Below are 12,598 nucleotides of genomic sequence, written 5' to 3' on the forward strand. Positions count from 1 at the left end.
CCAAGACCTGGACTAATGGCAATGTGCATAACATACTAGACTATATATTTGTCTCTGAACAGCTGTTAGCGAAAATCCAAAGTTTCAAAGTAACACCATCAACTCACAGCGATCACGAACCAATTATCGCTGTGATTTCTCACTGGAAAATCAGAGCAAACCCGATATGGGATACCAAAATCGAGTTGGAACATGGATTAAATCGACTTTGACACTGTACTGAAAAATCTGGAAAAGTGGCAAGACAAAGAAAAAAGGTCTGTAGAATATAATACATCTCTACAGATATTCAAACAAAGCAGTGGGAAATTCACAAAACTGACAGTCAAAAAACTACATGTATATGACCCAGAGGTGATGATACAAAAGAAACAACTGAGAAAGGATCTATACGCATTAACAATAGAAAAGAGCGAAGGAATAAAAGAACTGATTCGAAAAAGGAAACAAAAATACAAAAATTGGCAGAAATCCCATAAATCTCAGCTGTATCAACAGGATGCTGAAACCATGCAAAAAGCCATGAACAACACAAACAGCAGGACATTATGGGACCTACTAAACGAAAGACAATCAACAGCAACAGTGCTTATGAACCCAATATCAGAAACTGCTTGGATGGAACATTTCACGAAATTGTTCAATGAGATGGAAAAATTAAACTTTGAAAATAACACAGATGAAAATGAAACAAGAGCCTGGAATATCCCATTCGATAAGGAAGACAAAGTTGTTAATTCTAAAAGCAAGCTCCTCAAGAGCTCCAGGGCCAGATGGCCTATCGAATGCGGTACTAAAAGAAGATCCTGAGAAATGGGCAATTTTTTGTGAAAGACTGTTCAAGAGAATTGTTATGCGAGGGAAAATCCCTAATACATGGAAGTCGGCTATCGTCGTTCCTATTTTCAAAAAAGGTAATAGGATGGAACCCAAAAATTGCCGCCGAATTGCCTTGCTAGATTGCGTTGGGAAGATCTTTGCCATCCTTCTGCTAAATCAACTGAAAAAATGGATCAAAGACACAAACATGTACGATAAACGGCAGTCAGGTTTTGTTGAAAAAGTAGGGTGTAATCTAAATCTTCTGATATTGGGATTGATGAAAAAAAAGAGCGTATACAAACAAACAAAAATTATATACAGCCAGCATTGACTTAAGTCAAGCGCTTAATAAATCAATAAATACAAATAAATACAATCAAAGAACTGCATGCTGAAACTTCCATAAGAGTAAAATTAGACCAAAGTGGCACTCTGTCAAAGGACATAAAAACAACAAAAGGCCTTAAACAAGTATGCCCACTAGCAGCCACTCTTTTTTGCTTTTACATCAAAGATTTGCAATACTGCCTGGGAAATAGTAGAACTTTTCCACCAAGATTAAATGGCAGACCGGTCAATCATCTGCTATATGCAGATGATCTGATAATACTAGACCACACACAAATTGGTCTTCAAAGATCGTTAAATCAGGTCGAAAAATATATAGAACAAAAAGATCTAGAAATAAATGCAGACAAGACGGAAATATTGATATTCAGTGATAAAAGATGGAAAAAAAGCAAGAACGAGAAATGGACAGTGAACAAAACACTAATAAAACTATGCGATGAAATGAGATACTTAGGTATCCAATTAAGTGGAATAAAAAATGAAGAGCCCTGGAGAAGGATGTTAAAGACAAAAACAAAACAACTAACAGCACAAGCGAAAATCATTAACAAAAGATACAGAAAATTCTCCTTCCAACCTGTTATAACATTCTACAGGCTTAAAGTGATACCAACATTAACATATGGAGCACAAACTTGTATGAATATTCCGGAAGAATTCTGGAACACTCTAGAAGGGCTTTTCTGGAAAAATATCTTACCAATACCAAAAGCAACACCAATGACGGTAATTTGTCATGAACTTGGCCTGACTGCTTTATATGTACACATCTGCCACAATAAGCTGATGTTGTACAGAAAAACAATTACCAACCTGACGCCTCCTCAATTCGAAATATTCTGCGAAAAGAACAATTTCGAAGAAAAGGTAGTGGAAGACTGGAAAAGAGACAATGAACAAATTCTAAAAAATCTAACCCTCGAAATTCGAACATTGGCAGAAAATCCAATAGCCGTCAAAAGAATGTTATGGGCCAAAGACTGGTCAAATACGGAAACAAAAAGAGCACTGTCAAAAACCCATACACTCTCGAAAACTAATTGGGGTTTAATGTCTATTATACCGAACTACTTGAGAAAATTTCCAAACTGCAAGCAAAGAGATCTGCTGCTGCGCTTTAGATTGAATGTCCTCCGAAACAAAACAACAAAGGCAAGATATACCAAAGGAAAGATATGCACAGTGTATAGATTGTGCAAAACAAGTGAAGAATCCCTCAGTCACTTGGTTTTATTTTGCCCTAAATTAAGAGATCTCAGAAATTTGTATCTAAACAGCAACATATTTGATTTATGCGGTTTAGACTCGGAGAAGTGGTGGAGTCTAATATATGACTGTCGAACCCCAAGAATAAACTTTGTAACGGTCATATTTTTGGAACAAACCCTTAAAAAGCTAGACCTTTGCGATGAAGAAGATGCAATGCAAAAAAAGCTAATTGGTTAGCTAGGAAGATGTACTGTTTTATCGTAAAATCTGATCAAAATTTGTCTTTAAATATTATTCAAGTACCTGTTGTGTATTTTAAAGATCTCTATCAAGTTAGATTTAAAATTTTAAATTTGATTTACTTTGTTAAGGGTTTGTTTATTTTGTTTTGATCTCTCTTCTGTATTTTCTTACGTTGTTTTCTTATTTAAGTTAGATCTCTTTGTAGGAAATGACATTTTCATTTTCTTTTTCTGATTGTGAAAGGTTTTTAATAAACCAAATACGCTTAATTAAAAAATGTTTTTAAAAAATGGTGGCGTTCTCCAACTCAAACCGATGCCAAAACATTCAGGAGCCTATTTTACTCCAATTTGTAATTTGGCAGGTGGGACCTGGTACGTTTGCAGTCAGGTGTACACAGGTCCCCAACGCCAAATTGTTGTCATTTGCATGGCAGAGTGCAAATATGCAGGGCCAAAGGCGGTGTACACATGTATATGCCGCCTTTTTCCTTGAGCATTTGCACTTGCTGTGCAAACAATTAAACGTTACTTACCATGCATGCATGGTAGGCAGTGTTTTATTGTACACACTGCTTGCCGCGCACCCTTGGTTAACAGGGGGTGGGGGGGCGGTGCCAGGATGGGCAACTTTATTATTTTTTTTTGTTTTTAACCTCCTCACTTCTGCGAGGAAGTTAAATAGGGCGCGTTAGCACCCCATTGTCATTGAATGAGCCCGCTGCCGCGGGTTCATTCGATGACAATGAGGCGCCTGCCAACACGCCAGCTCGGGGGAGCTCTTGAAAGACTCCCCCGAGCTGGCGTGGTGGGGGGCTAATGGCGCCTTTTCGTATGAAAAGTGCCCGCGGTGGAGGGGCGCATTTAAATGCACCCGTCGCCACGGGAACATTTCACAATAAAAGGCCGCCTGCTGCGCCTTCTCCCACAACGCTAGCTCGGGGGAGCCCTTGAAAGACTCCCCCGAGCTGGTGTGGCGGGGGCAAAAGGCGCCCTGGGGGGTGTGTTGCCCCGGGCGGCCGCCCGGCTCGCCCCCCCTAAGGCCGGCTCTGATGGCAGACATAGTGTACAATAGATCCCTATGGAGTCTGCCTACTTTATGCTGGTGCATAAACCTGGCGGGCACTATAGACATCCCCAGCACTTGCGGCGACATGAAAATGTATGCTGTCACAAATGCTGGGGCATCTGTAAGGCGGAGAGGAAGGGAAGTGTGTTGGGGAGAATTCTCTTATAAGGCTAATTTCCCAAACCTAGTGAATCCCCCAGTAGCTTTGCTGGTTTTTTGGAGTTTGTTTTTTTCTCCTGCTAAGAGTGAGACTCTTTTTCCTCCCACTCTTAGGTATGATTTGAGGTATGTCTTTGACTTATTGTGTGCTTATGGGCCATGGGATCTTTTACTCCATAGGGTATCATCTGTTTTAGTGTATGTGTTACACAGCACCCTCAGTGCAGTAACACAGGGGTGTCATAGTGACCCCCAAACATAGACTCCATACCCTGGGACTGACTACTGTCTCCCAGGGCATTACTAGTCCAAAATTGTGAACAGAACCAGTACAAACCATCATATTGTGGAAGTACTGGAAGGGGTTAATTAGATTGCCCCTGTGTCTTTTTCCAAGGGGGCACTGTCCAGTCCCCCCTTGTCGAGTTTCTGGCTGGTGGCAGTGGTTATCACGTGAAATATTCCACCAGAATATTTCCTATAGGATTTTCCCATTGATTTTAAACACACCACTTTTTTGGTGCAATGTTAAAGATACCGCTAGTTTATTTATTTAATATAAAATCACCGGTTGGGTATTTTTCGCCAGAACTCTTTTCCAAAATGGCGTTTGTGTCCGTCTCTGTAACTCCAACCAAGGTCGGGCCCTTTTGTTCCACTTTTTGACTGGCTTCTCCACAGAAGCCCTCCAACTGGTGCCACTCTGTCTGGGTTCCAAAGGATGTGTGGGTGGGGGAATTGGCACCCTGGACTGTGTTGCCTTAGCAACCCAAGTCACACTCTGTTCTGACTGGCCCAGTGGTGAGCCGCCCGGCTCACCATTTAGCATGTAGGAGAGACAGCTAGGCTGTTGAATGGGTTTTTTTTCTGCATAAAAGCAGGGCTTTGGGGACTGGAACTTCAGAAGTCGCCACAGGACCTAAGAAATCCGAAGAGGGGAGAAGCTGAGCCATCTGCAACGACGACACCACCGGTGGAGCCCTGCTGCAACGACCTCACCACTTTCCCGACGACAAGAGAAGATCTTCTGCTGTAAGAGTCTTTTCCCTTTGGGCTGGTGGGGACAACCAGTTCGCCATTCGCCTTCCAGGACGTCACTTTGTCGAATCGCCTGTGCCAAGCACCCTGGCGGCCGGATAGCCAAGATTCACCACTGTGACCGCGAATAAAAGGAACGCACCTTTTTAACCGAACGAACTCCGCGGGTGGTCTCTTCTCTGGGCAGTGCAACAACTCCAAGTTTCCTCCTCGACAAGATCTTCTCTTCCCCTGGTCGAAACCACGAACTGCACCCGCTGCCAGGAACAACTGCCACAGCTGGAGCTTCCTCACTCTTAAAGGTACTGTGTTCCGCCTGGCCTCCCTTTCTGCGGATTGCTAAAGGTGACCCTTAAATCCTTGGCTTTCCAACTGGGTTGGCCCCCAGGCTTCTAACTTTATCTTTCGCATCAAACCAACCTCCTTTGAACATTTCTGCAAAGACTTGAGTGTTTTTTAAACTGTGTGATCTTGGGCACATTTCGCCTTGTTCCATTTAAAGTGGGTCTGGCCTATGAACTTTGGCTCTACAGTAGACTCTGCCTTCACCAACTTGCTGTGGTCTTAGAAAAGTGTTGGGAACTGTTTTATCTTCATGACCTGCCTTTTTCTCTCCCTTTAACTTAATTATTGGAGTACCATCTAAGTTACACACTCACATCTGTTTTTACAAATCGTGGTGTTTTGACCTAAACTTGTCTAATAATTATTAAGGGAGGTGTGTATACTATTTCTGATTGTGTTTGAACTTGCTTTGATTTATAGTGCTTAGTGTATTTCCTAAAGTGTGTTTTAAATAAATAATTATATACTTTTGATACCAAGCTCTGGTCAGTGTTTGCTTGCTCTACTGTGTTTTAGCCCTATTGTGTATCATCTGTATACTGCCCTACTCATCTTGAGAGAAGTCTGACTGCTCAGCCACAGCTAACAGGTAAATCTGGGTGGTGCAGACTGCTACCAATTGGGTTTACTGCTTACTCCTGTGGTCTTAATCTTCTTGCAGTGGTCCCCCAAGGGAACTGCACAGGATTCTGCCTAACAGTGGTGGAAACGCAAGTTGCATTACGCCACTGCTCTGTGCCATACAAATGAATGAAATGGGGCGTAACATAAGAAACATGCGTAAAAGCCTTTTTGTCCTGCACATTTGCACTCCGCCGTGCAAATGACAAAAATTTGGCAGCTGGAACCTGGCTACTCCTGAGAGCAAACGTACCAGGTCCCTGCCGCCAAATTATGAATTGGAGCAAAATGACCCTCTCCATGTTACTTTCTAGAACAGGAAGAGCGTATCTGGAAGAAAACACTCACTCTATGAGTGGTGATGCCATTTCTTCTTCTTTTTCTTCTACTGTTACAAAGCTCTAGAAGACAATTACACCTTAAAGTCTGGGAACCCACCAGAGCAGATTTTCCGGAAGTGGTCTTATTACTCAATGCCAGAAAAGGTTTGGCCATGCACACACTCACACCTTCGCTGCATGGAGCAGCACAACCCCCACTCCTTTGTGTCTTGAACCTTACCATGGTAACACTTGCATGTCAAGTGGGGATCGGAGAGCAACATGAGTCGGCTATAACCCTCGGAGAAATTAAAGCCTGATATAGGAAGAAAACCACATGCATAAATGTTGAGAAAAATAATTGTTCCAAAATAATTACTGCGTTGACTAGAGAAAAAAATAACTGAGGGGTATGGTATTGGAGGCTGAAGGTGCATATACATTGATGACATCACTTCTGCCACAAAAGGCACCAAGCAGCAGCAGGTAGTCAACTGTGAAACCGCAAGGTACTTGAAGGCTGTTTCAAATCTTTCCGATCCTGACCACACCAAGGTGGATTTAAAAAATGAGGACTCTGCATTAGAAAACAGGATCAGCGTCAAACAGAGCTTGAACAACAAAAACAAATCTTGTTTTAGCTAGATAAACAAGAAAATTATCAAATATGGCTAAGCAAAACAAAAACACGCCAAACAGAGGGTAAAGTAAATGTGACACTGCCTCTTGTTCTTTTCTTAAAGGATATTTTAAGAAGTACAGTATGCAGCAAATCTGTCACATTGACACTTACATGCTGCCCTAGAACAGTTAAAGGTAACTTACAAAGCTGATACAACATGCATGTTTTGGTAAAATACATATTTCTGATCAATTTTTTACCTGGGATTGTAATTCTTTAAATAGAGATAATAGCACAACAGCCTCACCCCGGTGGACAGCAGAATGTACTGTGACACAGCAATAGCTCCACACTGATGGTTTACATTACCTGAACAAGCAATGGTGTAATAAGCAGTGAGATGGCTCAATCTGCATTTGGACCTGAAATGTACTGCTGAATGGTAATTTCAGAGTGTTTTTTATAACTTTATAAGGAGGCTGTTGAGTATTAGATAAACAATGCATATAATACCCTATAGGCAGCAATAGTTAGTAGTTGCTGTGCTTGCATACATACATGGTTGGCAGGTAGATGCTGTCCTTGGCTCTATGTTGAAGTGCGGCTAGCCTGGAGGTCTGCTGGAACTGCTGCTCGGTTGGTTGCTTGTGTGGCAGGATGTTAAACAACCCTTTCAAGTAGTCTGGCAAAACCTGAGGGGAACAGGAAGAGGTGTCAAGAATAGAAGACACATATTATGGGGCATTGTGCAAAAAAGATGATCGCTCATACTAAACTCAGCCTCAGTGATGCACAGTCATCAGGAGAGGCAAGCAAGACAGCAGGTGCATATACAGCCATAAATCTCAACTAGCTCCATCACAACCACCTATCCACTTCCTACACTGTTCATGATATGGCATTTATAACGCGCCTGTACACAAGTGTTTCAAGGCGCGACGAGGCAAGGGGGGGAACAAAGGGAGGACAGACAGCGATCCTACTAGGCCAGGTGTCATTCAGATCGTGCAAGTGCATGGGAAGGGGGGAAAGAAAAAGTGTGCAGGGGGAAGGGAGAGGGGAAAGTGCAGTACATGGGAAAGTGGAATAAATAAGATAAATAAGACAAATAAAAAAGCCAGCTTGTGGCAAGTGCAAGGAAGTGCAGACATAAGTGCTGGTAGGGGGACTGAAGGGATACAGAAAAAACGGTCCACAAGTGCAGGAGTTGCCAGGGAGGCAGTGCAGGTGGGCAATAAGCCCCCTCCTGCCCTCTCGTATCCCCCCCTGATTTCCCCTCTTCAATTCCTCTCCCCCCTCTCCCTTTACTCTCTCCCTCCCTTCATTCTACACTTTTTCAATCCTTCTACTGGTCCCCACAACTCTCCAACTCCCACTCCACTTCTCCCCCCTCAGGTAATTGCTCTTTACACTATTTTATGGAATGATTCAAGTTGTAATTTTTTGCTCACACTGTTAATTTGTTGTTATTTCTGTGTATTTGTTGTTCCAATGTACAGCGTGTTGGTGCAAAGCGCTCTATAAATAAATAAATCAAATCAAATCAAATCAATTGACGGGGCCTGGGCCAGAGATCAGAAAGAGTGGCCAGGTAACCAGTGCAATTTCAGTCAGGAATTTAGCAAGGGTGGTGAGGAGAGAAAGCAGAAGCAAAGAGGAAGGTATTGAGGTGTTTCCGGAAACGAAGATGGTTCTCCTCGAGTTTCAGGGAGTCAGGAAGGCTGTTCCAGAGAGAGCCACCTGCCGAAGAGAGTGATCTGCCACCAACTCATTGCTTGGGGAAGCGACTGACCCTGAGGGAGTTGGAGGCAAAGGAGCGAAGAGCTTGAGAAGGAAGATATTTAGGAAGAGAGAGTTGAAGGTATTGCGGCCCCAGAAGGCCTTGTGTACAATGCAGAGGGTTTTGAACTTAATCTTCGCAGCCACTGGGAGCCAGTGCAGAGATTTCATTCCTGGAGAGATACGATCCCTGGGCTTGAGGCCAAGGACAAGTCTTGCAGTCCTGTTCTGGATAAGTTGCAGAGGGAATGCAACTACCTTCTTTCTAACCTCTATTGTATTAGTTGCTCTCTTCTGTGTGACTGAAAGTTACATCCTAAATTTCTTCCCAAGGCCCTGAGTATTTCTTATTTTCCCGGATCTAGTTTACTTAGCTCTTCCATAATGAAGCGTCATCGGAATGTGAAAACCGCCACTGAGAGTCAATAAATCCTGCAGAATTAAAGCACCCAAGTGCACTTTTGACATATGTGAGTCTCCTCACACAGCTAGCTATGTGGTGTCATAAAGCGGGAGGAAAAGAACACTCATACAAAAGATAAATAAGGTTTAACCAGTGTCATTATAAAGCAAATATTACTTGGTAAAGGGAATAGGAACAGGGGATTCAGCAGAAACAGAACAGGTCTATTTGGCAACATGGAGTATCTGTGTCAAGAGAGAATGTGTGGTCACAGATGGCCTCACAAACTCCCAGACTTCAAGGTGTGGTTTAAGGGGTTTTATTAGAGACAATAAGGCCTCATTACGAGTTTGGTGGTGTGGTAATGAAAGTGGTGGTCATTCTTTACTGCAACTTTTTTGGGCAGTAATGGAATTACCACCGGTATTACCACACTGCCAAATTCCGAGTTCCCCATCAAGTCCCATAGACGCCAAAAATCAGGATTTACACCACCTTTCTCCCACTCATAATAGATACCTACAGGACTGAGTGGCGGTAATGGTAATCAAGTTTGTCAGAAAATTGGCAGATTTATCACTGAATTACAGCCAAACTCGTAATGGGGTCCAATATAAGGTGTTCATATTTGAAAGTTATTTTACAGGGACTGCAGTACACTATTGAGCGCCCTTCTATCGTCCTCCTGTGGGCTCCAACCTCTCTAGCCCAGACATCCCTCACTCCCAGTGAGATAGGTAACCCCTACTATCTAAAAATATGGCTAAGGTGAGGGCCCAAAGGTCGAAGCCTTCTCTACATCACTCCCTCTGGGGTTCTTCTAATGGATTTGATATCCTAATATCCGATGATCAGATGGTAGAAGATTATTAATCGTGTATCTCCACAGGCCCCAGCTCTCTCCCTTTCTTCTTTACCATACTCTCCTGCTCTACTTACCCCCTCTCTCCTCTTTCCTTTCCCCCCAATCTCTCCCATCTCTCCTCTATTCTCTCCTTACACTTGTCTCTCTAATCGCCTTTCCCCTCTTTCCTCTCTCTCACTCTATAACCATTCCCTCTTACTCACCCCACCAAACACTTACACATTCACAGACTCCCTATCACTATCTGCTATTACTCTCTCAATACCAACCCCTCACCTTTTTTCGTTGTAAATATATTTTTATTGAGATCAACAGTTGCACAGAGGTTACAATGCTTTTCCTGTTCAGTACAGTACAAGTGAATGATTCGTTTCTTTTATTAAATAGATGTCCCCTTTGCACTGGGCCCTTCCTCTCACCCTTACCTTGAAACAACAAAACAGAGGTGAGTGTGTGTGAGAGGCTTCTAATTGCAAGCCCACATCGACTGGACATGTAATGGGATACAGGCAACCAGGCTTACGGCCTCGTTCATGTCCTCTAGACAACTCTAGACTAAGTGTTGGGGTCTCTAGTCTCTGGGTCAAATCCAGATTAACCTCGGTAGGAGGGAATCACCACTGCAGCGCAGTACTTCGTTTGACCAGAGCCCTAGGGAGCCGACTTGGTCCGCTCCCAAAACTCAAGACAGGGTGTCAGTGTGTGCGTGGGATTCCAGTAGTGCCGCGGTGAGGCTTTCCATTTCCTAAATGTCTTTGGCTTTGCGCAGCCATTCTGTTTTTGAAGGCAGAGTACTCCCCTTCCATCTTATGGTCCGACATATGCAAGCGGCTAGGAGTAAGTTGCTGGGCAGGTGTGGGAGAACCAAATGCTGTCCATCCAGTAATTCAACTCCGAACAGTACTAGGAGATGGGTGAGTGCCCTGTTCATTCCCTCTATCTCATGTATACATCCCACGATTTCCTTCCAGTAGACTTGCGCATTAGGACAGTCCCACCACTGGTGCCAATATGTGCTAACCTGGGCACAGCCCCTCCAACAATAGGGGCTAATGCCTGTAAACATTTTTGCTAGACGCTGGGGAGTTAGGTGCCACTGCATAAGTAGTCTACAGTTAAGCATCTTGTATTGTACCGCTATTGCTGACTTCCAAACCGCTCTAAATATTGCAGCCCAACCGTCCTGGTGGTCCTCCCACCCCAAGTCTTTCTCCCAGAGTGCAGGGGGGTGGTAGATGACCTCTTTCTACCGTGCTCGATAAATTCTAGCAATTAGCTCTTTAGACCCTGTTTGTTTATTCAGTATGTTTTCAAAGGGGGTGAGGTACCGCTGTAGCTGTGCGTTCCACCCCCTTTAGTTGTAGGTGTGGGAGTGATTGAATCCGCAGGCCCTGTTGTGCACATTCGAGTTCCTCTCTCGTCAGAAAGGCCCCCTCTTTTCACATCTGTCCCGCTCTAACTAACCCCTGCTCATATTTTGGCTGAGAGTAGATCGGGTCTATAATAAGATCTCTGATCGGGCGGGGGCCAGATACAGCTAAGGGGGAGGGCCAGGTGGTGACCCCGCACATGTCTGTCTTTTTCCCCATGTTGTGCATAACAACCCTAGAATTGGGTGCTCTTGCACCCTGCGCAGGAAAGATTTCAGAGGGACCCAAAGCCATTCACCCAAGGGGACCGGGGCAAAGTAGCCGTTCTCCAGGTGAACCCATAGTTTGCTGTCAGATTCCATTACGTGGTCCACTAACACTCTCAACTGCGCCACCCTATAATACTCATGGAGATCCGGGTATGCCATGCCCCCTTTCTCCTTAGGGAGGATCAATGTGTTGTATGCCATCCAGGGACTTTGCTGCTCCCATAAGAACATCAACAGGGTACGCTTAGCTTCTGCAAGGAAGGAATCTGGGGGAGTGACCAGGAGAAATTAGAACAGGAAGAGAAGCCATGGTAGCATGTTCATTTTTATTGCCATGAATCGCCCTGCACATGAGAGCTTTAATTTTGCCCAATTCACAATATCGCGTTTGATCGCCATCCAAAGCGGAATGTAGTCTTCTTGATACAGGTCCTTCAACTGTTTAGTGATCGTGATCCCTAGATATCGGAAGCTATTGCCAGCCATTTTTAGGCCCCTTGTCGTTGGATTTGAGTCAGAGTGACTACACTCATCGCCTAGCAGCAGGGCTACAGTCTTGTTTCAATTAATGCAGAACCCTGAGTGTGCACCGTACCCCTCCAATCTGGCCAAGAGCATTGGGACTGACCGGGACAGGTGGGTCACGTAGACCAGGACATCATTGGCGAACAGTGACAGTTTGTACTCTCTACAAAATATTTGGAGACCCATGATCAAAGAGTCCTTCCGTATGGACTGGGCCATGGGTTCGATCACCAATGCGAAGACTAATGGTGATAAGGGGCACACCTGTCTGGTCCCACTTATCAGGGCGAAGGGAGGGGATACTACGCCATTGACTACAGACTTTGCCCTAGTATTGCGATAAAGTGCTTGCGCCCCCAATATCCACCGGGACCCTAAATTGGCTCTTCTCAACACCTGGAGCATAAACCGCCATTCCACCCTGTCAAAAGATTTTTATGCGTCGACCGAAATCAGGGCGGGGTCTACGTCCTCAGCATCAAGTGATGCAACCAGTCTAAGGTTTTGCGGACATCATCAGAGCCCTGTCACCCTTTCACGTATCCCACTTGGTCATTGTGCACCAATATTGGTAGGACCATACTCAGTC

General features: G+C 44.1%; 1 protein-coding gene across 2 annotated transcripts in view; it reads right to left on the reverse strand.

Moving 5' to 3' along the window:
* MYO15A (myosin XVA) overlaps window positions 1-12,598 on the reverse strand; it is a 3,541,761-nt gene that overhangs the window by 314,876 nt on the left and 3,214,287 nt on the right. For both annotated transcript variants that reach the window (XM_069645706.1, XM_069645705.1), the window contains one exon: window positions 7,357-7,490. In XM_069645706.1, coding sequence (XP_069501807.1) covers window positions 7,357-7,490 — 134 coding nt within the window. The remainder of the gene's footprint in view (window positions 1-7,356; window positions 7,491-12,598) is intronic.

This window comes from Ambystoma mexicanum, chromosome 2p, assembly GCF_040938575.1.
Source record: "Ambystoma mexicanum isolate Mex_15411 chromosome 2p, UKY_AmexF1_1, whole genome shotgun sequence".
Lineage (NCBI taxonomy): Eukaryota > Metazoa > Chordata > Amphibia > Caudata > Ambystomatidae > Ambystoma > Ambystoma mexicanum.